The sequence below is a fragment of the Pecten maximus genome, chromosome 17 (genome assembly GCF_902652985.1).
Source record: "Pecten maximus chromosome 17, xPecMax1.1, whole genome shotgun sequence".
Classification (NCBI taxonomy): domain Eukaryota; kingdom Metazoa; phylum Mollusca; class Bivalvia; order Pectinida; family Pectinidae; genus Pecten; species Pecten maximus.
The window spans coordinates 9,815,232-9,830,174 of NC_047031.1; the positions used below are offsets into that span (position 1 = coordinate 9,815,232).

General features: G+C 36.3%; 1 protein-coding gene across 1 annotated transcript; it reads right to left on the bottom strand.

Annotated features, from left to right (window-relative positions):
- Positions 1–572: 572 nt before the first annotated feature.
- Positions 573–9,919, bottom strand: LOC117315454. Its single transcript, XM_033869646.1, has 7 exons — positions 8,654–9,919; positions 8,373–8,482; positions 7,544–7,760; positions 5,858–6,331; positions 4,804–4,871; positions 4,274–4,353; positions 573–3,549 (listed from the first exon to the last, which is right to left on the bottom strand). The coding sequence occupies exons 1-7, from the start codon at positions 9,213–9,215 to the stop codon at positions 3,417–3,419; spliced, it is 1,644 nt and encodes a 547-aa protein (XP_033725537.1). The 5' UTR covers positions 9,216–9,919; the 3' UTR covers positions 573–3,416.
- Positions 9,920–14,943: the final 5,024 nt, after the last annotated feature.

The following is a 14,943-nucleotide window of genomic DNA, read 5'->3' on the forward strand; positions in this document are numbered from 1 at the left end:
AAGATCATCACGCGAAAATGTAATTTTCTTTATAGACAGGTGATATATAGCATGTCCATTCATCTGTCTTTTGGCCACTCTACCTCTTTGTGATTGTATTTCCTATATTGCCCCATGTAGGCCGGGATTCGTTAATAAATAATTGTATTGTACAGCTGACATTGTATGCTACATTTCCCAGTGATCAGCAATACTGAACAAATAATCTGACGACGAGGCCATATTTTAGCTACAGGGATAATATAATCAAATAACATGGTACATATCTGGATGTAAGATTAGGAATTTTAAATAGATGTAGGTCAATAACTTCTGATGAACTCTTTACATTACTACGATGGCTGCATCACAGATTTTATCTCCGGTCACTGGATATCAGGGAAGTATTGAATGATTAACAGTAACATAACATCAGATAATATAGATTGCCATCAATATATACTAAAGACCGTCATGATGGTGTTAATCTGAACATGTCATATCTTGTACATAACGTTTTTACTATGGACTACATCAACCCCATAACTAAGTGTGCGTAGAAATACTGCTGGATAAATGACAAAACATTTTTATAGATTTAAAATAAATTCAAACATTTTTATTATCATCATATTTTCTTTTTATATTTTATGTCACAATAATACTTCAATATGTAAGAGATACATAAACAACAACACAAAGACAGATCCTCAATGATAGGTCAGGAGGGAGTTACAGGATCAGGAAGTCCTGATCAGTACATCATCAACATTACACAAGTAGATACCAATACTGTTTATACTGCATTAACCAAAAGTACAATGAAAGATGATTAGATTCCGGGTGTCATATTTTGTTGTAATTTTTAAAGTTATGTCATTCAATTTTCTTTAAATTATGTTCAAATTACTCAAATTTGCAAAAGTAACTTAAGAAAAGAATCAACCTTTTTAACCACGATTGCCATTTTTAACTTGACTTTTGACAAGAGGTCCATGGAACCTGCATAGCTCACCTGGATATTTAAGTGATTGTGGCAAAGCACTCTTAAATTATGCTACAAATGTATTTCCCATTTTAGATTTAAATTGATGGACGACAAGCATCAAGCCATGCCGTAAGCTCCCAGGTCTTTAAAAGCCATGTGAGCTAATAATACAGAGGGCACCTATATATAATATCAAGGCCATTTGTATTAAACAAACCGACCACACAATTGGCTTGTTTACCATATGATACGGCCAAGTCATTAATATCGTAAGACACAACTGTGTTGTCATGGATACCTTAAGGTATCATAATTAATAAAGGATGCTGCATAATTACCTCTGTACAGGAAAACAAATTGGAGTCGAAATGTCCATGTCTTATATAAAGAATTTAATTTGAGATTTCATTCTAATCAATACCATGGGCCTGTTTGTTTTTGCGGACAAACCGGTTCTTCAGTTTTTAAATGTAATATTTCCATCATATATCTTGACAGACCTGCAAATGTTAATACAGGCCTTGGAAGTCTTTGTCAATGTTCATCTGAAAACAATTCAAAATTACCAGGTCTGTCTTTATTTCATAAACAAACAACACTGGTCCAACCGTTTGGACCGCAAAATCGAAAACGGCCCAGCTGTCATAAACAAAATTTACACTTGTGATGGAATCCTATAGAATTTTTCAAACAAGTTATATGATTTGTTTGCCCCTTGTTTGTGGTACATCAAGTTATTGAGTTTGTTCTATCATTATATACTAAAGACCGCCATCATCTTCAGTGGCTTTTATTGTTAAGTACAATATACAATGTATACCACAGAACACACGATAAACATTATAATGTTCACATACATACTCTTCAAAAATAAATAGATTTTCACTTTAACTGTATGAAGCACAAACATTCTATACTCTTTTTTAGCACAAATATTTCATACCCTTTCTAATATAAATTATTTATAGTAAGTACTCACATTACATATAAAAATATACACATTTCTTTCAAAAAGAAAAGTCATGATTAAAAACTGTCACAGAAATATTTTCATCCAAGTAATGCTGTTACAAAAGTCCATACTACTGAGACAGATTAAAAGTGTTCTAAGAAGAGCCTTTTTAAGTTCTTTTTACAGTAGTTTGTGTTCTTCACATTTAAAATAGAACCAACTGAATCCTTAAAAACTTGTAAATGAGACATGTAAACAAAACAATTTTTTTTTTTTTTTTTGAAAAGATGAATTATCAATTAGCATAGTAAACATAAAGCAAGTGGAACCAAGTGTGCATAAAACATTATCCATTTACATGCTGTCAAACAATATTTGGAGATCAAGAACAATTCAGAGACAATTTTTATAATTAGGGTGAAGATAAAATGAAATCGTTAGACCATGTTCTCATACATTTTACTGATAAAACAATTTGACATTTCAAATAAAATGAACGTTTTAACAATAAGTTTAATCCTCAACTCATTCTAAGACACTGTATCATGTAAAACCTTCAAACAATTTTTGTTCTGCCACACATGGAAATCTAAAATGTAGATTGTTATCTAATTACAATTAGCTTTCAGTCCTGACAGGATTTTCTCAATATAAACAGCTTAAACCTGAACACAATTTTTGTGACTTAAATCAAGGCAACGATGAGTCGAGTAATAGAACAGATGCGATGATCAATATTTTTTACTGTCTCAACTTTTATAACATTATAATGCTATTCATATTTGTATATCAAACCACGACGGGGATGACCATAATTTTTCAGTCACAATCATTACAACAGGAACAACGCTTAATGATCATATCCCTGGAAATGGTGGTATCCCAACATGTTTTTACATTTGGAAAATAATTATCATCAAGACTTTGTTTCATGATTAAACCAAAACTGATGCATTCATAAAAATTTATCTTGCAATATTTAACAATTAGTTATACATGTACAATACATATTAGATAAATTGTACAAATGAAATCGTGAGATTTTAAAGGAAGCAAGATATACGTGTACATATATACCTGATTTTTTAAAAAGTTCATTCTAGCACACAAATATAATTGAACATTTAAGTAGTAAATGAAGTTGACACCACTATAAAAACAGACTAGCACACATGGTAAGAGATCAGAACTGAGGTGATACCAATGACTCATTACAGAATGTTCCAATGTTGATGCTGCCTTTATCAATAATTAGGTGAGGACTTCTATAAACAGATCAAATCCTCCAATACACATTTGTTGTTCCATAAAGTTGAATAAATTATTAGAATAATATTCTTCCTTCAACAATCTTTTCTATACCATAAAAATTCCTACGTTTGTATTAAGGAAAATGTTTGGTTGACAGTTCTTTAGCACAGTGAACTAGTCCGAATTGACCCGGAAAACATCTCCCTTACGTGATTATTATACACAGATTTAGCACTCATTTCATCGTCATGCGACAGGCGATTGCAGACGAGTCTGTAACAGCAGCCTCTTTCTGGTCGTCATACTCGGTACCTTCTCACATTCCGTGACCTTGGCCTTCCTGTGACTGGCGCCTCCACAGAACGCAAGATTTCTCTGACTGTCATGACAAACAAAAACAGAAAGTGTCATCATTATAGACAATAATGGAGTGGGAAACAGAGTTTCAAATTTGTCCTCCTTGACCTTGGGACCCAAATGGCCTTGAACTTTGACTCGGTGACATTGATCTTTGTTCAATTGACATCTTGCTTTATCTTTCACTTTTCTTCATGTCACGACAAAATATTTATCAGTGAAATGATACTGTATTTGACCTTGACCTCTGACCAAATGACCCTGACCTTCAGTCAGTTAGTTCAAGGTTTAATTCTTAACAACTTTGTTTCATAATGCAATTACAAAAGGTTTATCAGTTGGCTCTCTTTAATTCCTATCAATTTTGATTTATAGTGTCATAGCAACGGATACTTTAGAACAAATATGTACCAAAATTAATCCTTTCAATCTTAAAGAGGAAAACGGATTTCCAATTTATTCCCTATTGGGCCACAACCCTAAGGCCCTTGGGGGTCATGACCCGCCATTGATACGAAGGCTGCTCCAGCCCAAATATGGGCCAGGTGAGCAAACAAAATCAAACAATTATGTTAAGGTCCTGATTAAAATCTCTATCATACCAAGTAAATCACTAATCACACAAATCAAGTAAATCAAGTAAATCACTAATCACACAAATAAAACACAATGATTGAAGGTAAAGAAAAAAGCCTCTATTATTAATCAGACACCACTTTTTTCAGTATCTGTTATACAATACTTACATTTCCCTGAAGGCATACCGGGCCCGACCCGTGTCCACGTCCTGTACTGTAGGCACCTCATTCCCACCCCTGTGTACACTCTACAACATTGATACAAGACATTTTACACGTTCAGTCCATGTGTATCATAGGATTGAAAAAAAAAGAGATATTTGTAGGAAAACGGTGAACAAAGAGAAGAAGAGGGTTGGAGATCAGGGAACTTAGTGTGGACAATGGCAGCAGACCAAGAGAGGCGAAAGATCTGTATGAAGGCAATAACTGTGCTCCAAGGCACGAAGTGGATAGGTAACTAGTATATGACTTGGTAATCAATTTTTATGAATGCCATATATGATATCACATATTAAGATATTACCTGTATATCAAGGATGTATTTGTGCTTTTTTACCAAGGATTATGGCGAGAAGTAGACGTTCTATTGTTTTGGATTGAAATGTAACTTCTGAATACAGTAACAATTCTATTTTTAACCTGATGTAAAATACAGACATAAATGTTCTTCCTTCACGGGACAACAGAATACTGACCCTGAGAACTCTTTTGTCAGGACAGATGAATTTCCTGCATTTTTCTGGTGATGGCTTTTCATTACATTCTACAATGAAAATAATCCAAACAGATCATTTGTTTGATTAGAAAACATTCGCAATCATGTAATACTTCATCAGTTTGAAAAAAAAAATATGCAATTGCAACTTAACCAACAAGAAAAGATGTAATAATACATTGTAACCAGTATCCTTAGATCTATATCCACCCTGTAGGTGTGCACTTAATACAATTTACATGGAAAAGCTTCTGGGTGAAATAATTTATTCATTTATCTATTTTTTATTTTATTATTTCTCGGAAACAGGGCCTTTGGTTGATAGATTGTCTTGAAGAAGGTCTTGTGATAAGGAGTTCCCATAACAAGTAGGAAAGCCCTATCTAATAATCTATCATACTGTGGTCAAGGTTAATTTTTTAAAAGTGGATGAAATTTAAAGATCAGTCAGCAGGATATAGTATACTATATATAGGTCCACAAACATATCTAGTACCAATAGAAAGGTCTTGTCACATACAGGGAACCAAGTATATAATACCAAAGCTGTTCCTCATAACTGGACACACCACTGTTTTATAAAAACTTATATAACCTATATAGCTAGCTGTCTACAGACGACACAGATGGGGTATAGCAATAGCTCTCCTGTGTTTGGTTTTGTATTGTTTAACAGCTGTTATAACTATCAACAGCTATAAGAGGTCATTTAAAGACTGCTTCCCCTGTGTGCGAGACGTCGATGCATGCGTGAGGTACGTATACATGCTTGCATATTTTGGAAGGCTGCGATGTGTTAGTGTTTGTCTCCCTATGATAGCGCTGAACTGATGCCGACTTGATAGTGCTACCTCACTGTACCATACTGCCTAAGACACCTAGCAGGACTACCCACCTGGTCACATTATACAGACAATGGCCAAACCACGCTGGGACATTTGACTGTCTTTATGCCATATCATTAAACAGAAGACATACATCAATGATGTTCAGAATTTAAAGGAAAACTTCCCACAGTTAAAGTCACAACTTACCTAGATCTTTAACACATTGTATATATTCCTCCTCGGGTATCCTCACCCGAAGCTTCACATCACGTGCCTGGCATTTCCGCAGCAAGGCCTTAGTGATGAGACCTCGTTGTAGAAGATCTAACAAATCCCCACATCTGTACATCTCCCATAGTTTTACAACATTTGGTATCGATCTAAATTGCATTGTAAACTTCACACTTCCGTAAGAAATGTCAGAGATTTCGTCGCCATGTTTGCACAAGATTTTAAGAGTATGCATTATTTCTGCAGTATCTTTTATAATGTCATTTGTCTGAGACAATTCTTTCTTAAATTGTTCAAAAGCAGCAGGAGTGTTGTCGCGGCGACGTATTGTACTGTACGCTGTCCGCGCCATAACCAGGATCTGTTCCTCGACTTCCTGACAGGAACACTGAGGCTTCTTCTTTGGTAAGGGGAGAACACTCTCACAGTCCACACTAACATTGAGCTCCGCTACAACCAATCAATAAAAACATTTTATACTGAAATTGTAAATTAAACTGATATCATCTCCAGTGAATTAAATGTCATTTTAATTGGGGATGGGTCAGTGTATTGGATCCTACAACTGCTTGACAAAAATTACACTTGTTCTTTATAGATATGTTCTGTATAATTTCATCTTGTTTGTAACAAGCATTTTCATTGGCTTAGAAATTTATGCTATCAGTCCGTAATGTAAACAAGAGATCCCAGAGGGATCTTGGCACCCACCATTGAACGATCTTTATAGGTTCCATGTCAGATTGATCTTTTCTCTATTTTTCCCTTCCTTTTACTAATCTGTGTAAATTGAGAAACATCCCTCTAGTATTTTTCAAACAAGGGGAAGCTATATATGAAATTTGAGAAAGATCCCTTCAGTACTTTCTCAGAAATAGCGATAACAAACTTCAATTGTCAAAATCCAAGATGGCTGCCTGTCGGCCATGTTGTTTTCCGATTGGTCTCAAAATGCAATATGCATAAATAAGCACCAAGGGGAACCTACATATGAAATTTGAGAAAGATTCCTTCAGTACTTTCTGAGAAATAGCGATAACAAACTTCAATTGTAAAAATCCAAGATGGCTGCCTGTCGGCCATGTTGTTTTCTGATTGGTCTCAAAATGCAACTTGCATAACTAGGCACCAAGGGGAACCTACATATGAAATTTGAGAAAGATCCCTTCAGTACTTTCTGAGGATTAGCGATAACAAGAATTGTTTACGGACGGACGGACCACGGACGCAGGGCGATTTGAATAACCCACCATCTGATGATGGTGGGCTAAAAATGACATCGCTTTTGATTGGTGGATGGAGCAGAGTAAGATTTGTAAGAGAGTCCATCAATAAAGTGAATTTTTGCAGGGTTTGGTTTGTTTGTTTGTTTTTGTTTAACGTCCTATTAACAGCCAAGGTCATTTAAGGACGTGCCAGGTTTTGGAGGTGGAGGAAAGCCGGAGTACCCGGAGAAAAACCACCGGCCTACAGTCAGTACCTGGCAACTGCCCCACGTAGGTTTCGAACTCACAACCTAGTGGTGGAGGGCTAGTGATAAAATGTCAGGACACCTTAACCACTCGGCCACCGCGGCCCCCATTTTTTTTTTTTGCAGGGTATAGACTAAATAAATCCATGAATATTTTACAGCTAATCACTTTTGAAATTTTATATGTTTACCTTTTTTGCGTTTACGCTTGGTCTTTCTAGTTATAGGTTTAGGGACTGGTTCGTCAATGAGGTCAGCTAGATATCCCTGTAGTGTTTTACGGAGAGACTTGACAAACACATAAAATGCCCGGTCTGACCTCTTCCCCAGGTTGTTTAGTAACTCCTCATTCATGGCCTCCTGTGTGTTCTTCTCCTTGATCCGGCTCACATCCCCAATCAACAACACCTGTACCAACATGACACAAACAAAATCTTCAAAAAATTTGTCAGCAAAAATATAACAATTCAAATACACATTGTTGTGAATTTAAATGGACCTTTACTCAGCTTGCTCTAGAATCTGTACAAGTAATGACAGATATAAATATGTACATAGTACAAGGCATATAAAATTGAAAATGAAAAAACTCAGTGATCACTGATGGTAAATAAGTTAAATCAACTAAAATATCTGATAATCAAAATTAAAGTGAATAATTTCAAATACACGCTTTTTGTATTTTGTTTTCAATAAAACATTTTTATATAAATCATTACAATACTTAGTTAATGAAATCATTGAAACTACTAAAACATTACTCTTGTTTATATTTAAATCAATAATTTCGACTTAATTCTGCAGGGTTTTTTTCTCATTGGTTTGGGTTAATTAATGTTGGGGTGTTTTTGCCTCATTTTGGGAAGAAGTTTGATGAATAGGGAAAGACTTTTCTGGGAGCAATTAAACTACAAATTTTGGAAATTTAGCTAGAAAAGTAAATAATTTCAATTGGGAATGGGGCCCATTAACAGCCCTAAAAAGCTCTGCGATGTATTTGAATTCTTTAGACTTGGTCACCTTGTTGGCAATGAGGTCATTGAGTATGTCATCTGGAATGAGACTTTCCACAAATGTGTCTCGATGTTGCTGAAGTTTCATCTTATGCTCCAAACTCATCACTTTGTCCACTGTAAAATATAAGTTAAAGGCTAGATTATATCACAAGAAAGATCATCAAAAATAAGTTATACATTGTACATTCAATCAGTGATATCATATATCAAAATTACTGATTCAGCTTTTGGACTATAATTAATTATGGTTTGCATTTTTTTAATTCTACCACATTTAAAACATACAATTTTTTGAGTCATCTTCCTGCTCTTCCTCAGACTCTGACTGCTCGTGGTCGTCTACCTCCTGTCGAGTGGATCCTGAATCGCCTCGACGATGGGTCACTCTGTTCAACTTTTCACGCTGTTCTTTTAACATATCAACGACACCACCCCCAGACGAAGAAGGTACCTCAAATCCTGAACTGTGACCACGATTGTTTTTATCACCACTTCCTTGCCTACTTGTGGAGGCTACAGAAACATTTCCAGAATTTTTCACACTTTTAAGATCAGACACTGACTTGCTGACTTCTTTCAATCTTTGTTCTAACATATGTTTTTCTGTAATTTGTTTTTCAAGTTTTGCCTTTTCACGTTCAGCTTTTTTAATTTGTGCCCTGACATTTCTGAGATCTGGTCCTCTCAAGTCTTCCTCATATTCTGAGCCTTCATCGGAGTAATCATCCATTCTGTACAACTGAATTTCAACGTTCCTTGTTTGATTGTTCCAACATGTTCGCCGTGATCCTGGACTATTGTCGGATTCACCTCCACTGTCCAGTGGAGTTGGTGAAAACTTATACATGTAGCAGCACTCTTATATGTACAACGGACTTCACTTCAATTAGAATTAACAAGACCTTTACAAAATTGCTGTAATCGGGATTGTTTTTACCCTTCACAAACTTGTATTTAAAACGAAAGTAATAAATAAGCAGAGTCAACGTGGTGTTAAAATTATAGGAAAGTCGTTTTATAACAAACAGAGAAATCCTAACATTCCACTCTTTTAGGAAAATCACCGATGATGGTTTATATTAACCATTTATAATTAGCAGGCAAGGCTTCGAAGCGTTCGAGCCATCAGTTCCTCGTCTCCCAAACGACGGATACAATCATATTTTTATCACATTATTGCATACACTGGTATTGTTGTCCAGGTTCTATATGCGTACGTTCGGGCAATAACCATAATGTAGAATAGTCACTATATTTCGTAAAATCTTGTGCCATGGTTTAGTCATAACCTAAACATTAAAATAGACAAGGGAAACATCAAAACAGACAGGGGGGGTCCAAGGAGTGTAGCATCAAGATTTCCAATGACCGATGGGCTAAACTCTTGCGAAGAGTTTATATTTAGTATGATGTTCTGTTCCTTGTTTAATTATTTAACTTGTTCCTTTCGTTTTGCATTTTGTTACCAGTTTGTTTACTTTACTCCGGCGCCCTCCATCGGCATTCAAAACATCATGGCGTCATCAGCCTCGTTTTCGCAGTTTTTGGAAGTTTCTTGGATTTTTTTAACAGAAGAGTTCGTCTACAAATATACCCACTGATTTGGGTTCGAAGCACAGCTGGGGCAGCAATAATATTATAATTCTTTATTTATTTTATTTATTTATTTTTTCTTATCTTATAATAAAAACTTATAAAACCAAATTATATATACCAACAATCAAGTCCTAATGTACACAATAAAACCTTTTGTTTCTATCAAACCAAGGATCTCAGGACTAATTTGGTGTCCACAGTAACAGATCTTTTCCATAATATTTATTTTTTTCTTCTTTGAGAAAGATCCATCAATAACTCTGAGAAAAAAGAATGGCAGCTTCAATGTATACAAGACCTCTATCGTTCACCTGGTTGCATTGGACGAAACATCAAAATATGTTCATGTTTAATTTGTTAATAGCCTATTTCAAGTTGTCAAACAATGTTATGTATGGTAATGTGGAATGACACTCATCTGTTTCAAAGATGAAACCCAGAAACGAAGTCCAGACTCCCTGGGAGTGTGAAAAGACCCCAGGGATTGTTTTGCAACATGACTGTGTTTTCATTTCAAAATATTTTATTAACAATACATATATAATACATACAAATATTTATGCATGCAAATACAGCATTGTTAACAGAATCAGAAAACAGGCTAAGCCTATATAAGTCTTCTTCCAGAAAAAACTTCAGGTTAGACCCGACAGAAAGATGTTACACTCCCTCTTTTGATGCTTAAGTATAATTATAAAGTATTGAAGGTAAATATATTTAAACAAGAGTAAGACAGTGAGAGGAACCACATACGTCATTCCAATACATAAATAGAAGGTATAATTAACTAAATAGTCCAATGGCATTGCTAAGATTCATAAAAGTACCATTATTCTTTAGTGAAGTAAAAGCACAGCATCTTTCTGTCAGGCCTACAAATGATGACTTGTATGTAATAAAATAATCAACAAGGATTCACTCACACATGCATCCACACATTCATACTAGAATGTTGTTACAATAAACAAAAACAAAACTTGCTAGAAATAGAAGTATATATCTGTATATACTATATTGTATGTTTACTACCAACATCATGTTACATAGAGAAACGTTTAGATGATTTAATATATAAGTTAACATGATTAAGTATAAAATATTATTCAAATGATCAGATGCATTGAGGATACCATATAATAAACAATGAAGATTTATAAAACCTAATAAATTATGTATGGATGTAATATGGTGTCTGAAGTTGGAATATAGGGGACATTGAAAGAAAAAATGTACAATATCCTCTCTAGGTGGACCACACGCACAGGAAGGGTTATCAACCAGGTGATCTTGGAACCTATCACTATTTAAGTTACTTTTAAAATTCCTTAGTTGACATAAAATTATGTTAAGTTTCCTCGGAAGAGAATTGATGAAAATTTCAGAAACAGGCAAATTGATAGTTGATTTTATACTACGCTTAAAAGAAGAAACTGAAGTAGGTTCTCTTAAGGTACTGTGCATTCCACATAGTCATTGTTGAAGGAAAGAAACTTTCCATATAGCTAGTAGTTCGTGATTGTGGTATATTGAAGACTCTATTATTTCTGAAGGTATAGACATTGTTTACATTTAAAAATGGCTGTATGATATTGAATAGATAAGTTGGAGTGTAATTATTGATAATTTTAAACATAAGTATTAGTTTATGATTTTGTCTTCTTGAGCTTAATGACTCTAGTTGTGTTTCAGTATATAAAATGATGTGAGGAGTACCTCTTCGGAGACCCGTTATTATACGCATAGCTTCAAGCTGGACAGATTCGAGAAGGTCAGATTCAGTTTTGGTACAGTTGTCCCACACAACATCAGCATATTCCAATACTGGTCTAATATATGAAGTATACAAAGTTTTTAATGTTTTCCTTTCAACTGAATTTTTTAGAACACAAAGTATACTTAGTCTAGAGTTAGCTTTGTGATAAATATTTGAGATATGTTCCATCCATGTTCCTTTACTATTAAATGTTAGGCCTAGATGATTGTGAAATTCATGCTCTGCAATACGATTATTGTTAAATAGAAGACGAGGATGAATAATATTCAGCCTACGAGGAAATTCATAGCTATTGTTTTATTAGGATTAAAGAGAATTTGCCATTGATCAGCCCATTCAGAAATTGAAGCTAGATCATCATTAATCATTTTAGTAGGTGTATAGAGGTCATTATTACTGTGTACTATAACATAGAGGGAGGTGTCATCAGCAAAGAGTTTTATATTAGAAGTTATATTATTGGTGATGCCATTAATGAACAGACGAATTGTGTTTAAAGAATCTAAGTCCCCTGGGATGGGGAAGAACCCTCCTGGTCCTATTTTACATCAGTATTGTGTTTATCTCTTTATACTCACCGATGCTGTATATGGTTATGGGGTCAGGATGACAACGGTTTCAAGGAACTAATCATAAATCTTTAGGGGTGGGGAAAGACCCCAGGGCCCATTTTTTACAAAATGATTTTGTTTATATCTTTATGCCTAACAATGCAACAGTGTATATGGTTATAGGGTGGGGATCTAAATGGTTTCAAAGATATATCTAAGAAGCAAAGTCGCTTGGGGTGAGGAAAGACCCCAGGATTTATTTTTACAAGAATATTGTATATCTCTTTGTGCCCAACAAAGCTATATATGGTTATGGGGTGGGAATTTCAACATTTCAAAAATACAAAAAGTCGTTTATAGCAATAGCCAAATTGCTCCCTTTTGGCACTGGTCCTCATTACCTTAAGATGCTAGCGCAAGATTCATCACTCAATTCCTAAGAAGTCGTTTATAGCATTATTGCCAAATTGCCCCTTTTTGGTAACCGCCCCTCAGCCCCATGGGGGTCAGCTGAACCATGTTATCTCAGTAACGTAACAGGGCAAGATGACACAGGGAATATTGTATCAGGGCAAGGTTACACAGGGAGTATTGTATCAGGGCAAGGTTACACAGGGAGTATTGTATCAGGGCAAGGTTACACAGGGAGTATTGTATCAGGGCAAGGTTACACAGGGAGTATTGTATCAGGGCAAGATTACACAGGGAATATTGTATCAGGGCAAGATTACACAGGGAATATTGTATCAGGGCAAGGTTACACAGGGAGTATTGTATCAGGGCAAGGTTACACAGGGAGTATTGTATCGGGGCAAGGTTACACAGGGAATATTGTATCAGGGCAAGATGACACAGGGAATATTGTATCAGGGCAAGATGACACAGGGAGTATTGTATCGGGGCAAGGTTACACAGGGAGTATTGTATCAGGGCAAGATTACACAGGGAGTATTGTATCAGGGCAAGGTTACACAGGGAGTATTGTATCAGGGCAAGGTTACACAGGGAGTATTGTATCAGGGCAAGGTTACACAGGGAATATTGTATCAGGGCAAGGTTACACAGGGAATATTGTATCAGGGCAAGGTTACACAGGGAGTATTGTATCAGGGCAAGATTACACAGGGAATATTGTATCAGGGCAAGATTACACAGGGAATATTGTATCAGGGCAAGGTTACACAGGGAATATTGTATCAGGGCAAGATTACACAGGGAGTATTGTATCGGGGCAAGGTTACACAGGGAATATTGTATCAGGGCAAGATGACACAGGGAGTATTGTATCAGGGCAAGATGACACAGGGAATATTGTATCAGGGCAAGGTTACACAGGGAATATTGTATCAGGGCAAGGTTACACAGGGAATATTGTATCAGGGCAAGGTTACACAGGGAGTATTGTATCAGGGCAAGGTTACACAGGGAATATTGTATCAGGGCAAGGTTACACAGGGAGTATTGTATCGGGGCAAGATTACACAGGGAATATTGTATCAGGGCAAGATTACACAGGGAATATTGTATCAGGGCAAGGTTACACAGGGAATATTGTATCGGGGCAAGGTTACACAGGGAATATTGTATCAGGGCAAGATTACACAGGGAGTATTGTATCGGGGCAAGGTTACACAGGGAATATTGTATCAGGGCAAGGTTACACAGGGAGTATTGTATCAGGGCAAGATTACACAGGGAATATTGTATCAGGGCAAGGTTACACAGGGAATATTGTATCAGGGCAAGGTTACACAGGGAGTATTGTATCAGGGCAAGATTACACAGGGAATATTGTATCAGGGCAAGATTACACAGGGAATATTGTATCAGGGCAAGGTTACACAGGGAATATTGTATCAGGGCAAGATTACACAGGGAATATCGTATCAGGGCAAGATGACACAGGGAGTATTGTATCAGGGCAAGATGACACAGGGAATATTGTATCAGGGCAAGGTTACACAGGGAGTATTGTATCAGGGCAAGATTACACAGGGAGTATTGTATCGGGGCAAGGTTACACAGGGAGTATTGTATCAGGGCAAGATTACACAGGGAGTATTGTATCGGGGCAAGGTTACACAGGGAGTATTGTATCGGGGCAAGGTTACACAGGGAGTATTGTATCAGGGCAAGGTTACACAGGGAGTATTGTATCAGGGCAAGGTTACACAGGGAGTATTGTATCAGGGCAAGGTTACACAGGGAGTATTGTATCAGGGCAAGGTTACACAGGGAATATTGTATCAGGGCAAGATTACACAGGGAGTATTGTATCAGGGCAAGATGACACAGGGAATATTGTATCAGGGCAAGGTTACACAGGGAGTATTGTATCAGGGCAAGGTTACACAGGGAATATTGTATCAGGGCAAGGTTACACAGGGAGTATTGTATCAGGGCAAGGTTACACAGGGAATATTGTATCAGGGCAAGGTTACACAGGGAGTATTGTATCGGGGCAAGATTACACAGGGAATATTGTATCAGGGCAAGATTACACGGAATATTGTATCAGGGCAAGGTTACACAGGGAATATTGTATCGGGGCAAGGTTACACAGGGAATATTGTATCAGGGCAAGATTACACAGGGAGTATTGTATCGGGGCAAGGTTACACAGGGAATATTGTATCAGGGCAAGGTTACACAGG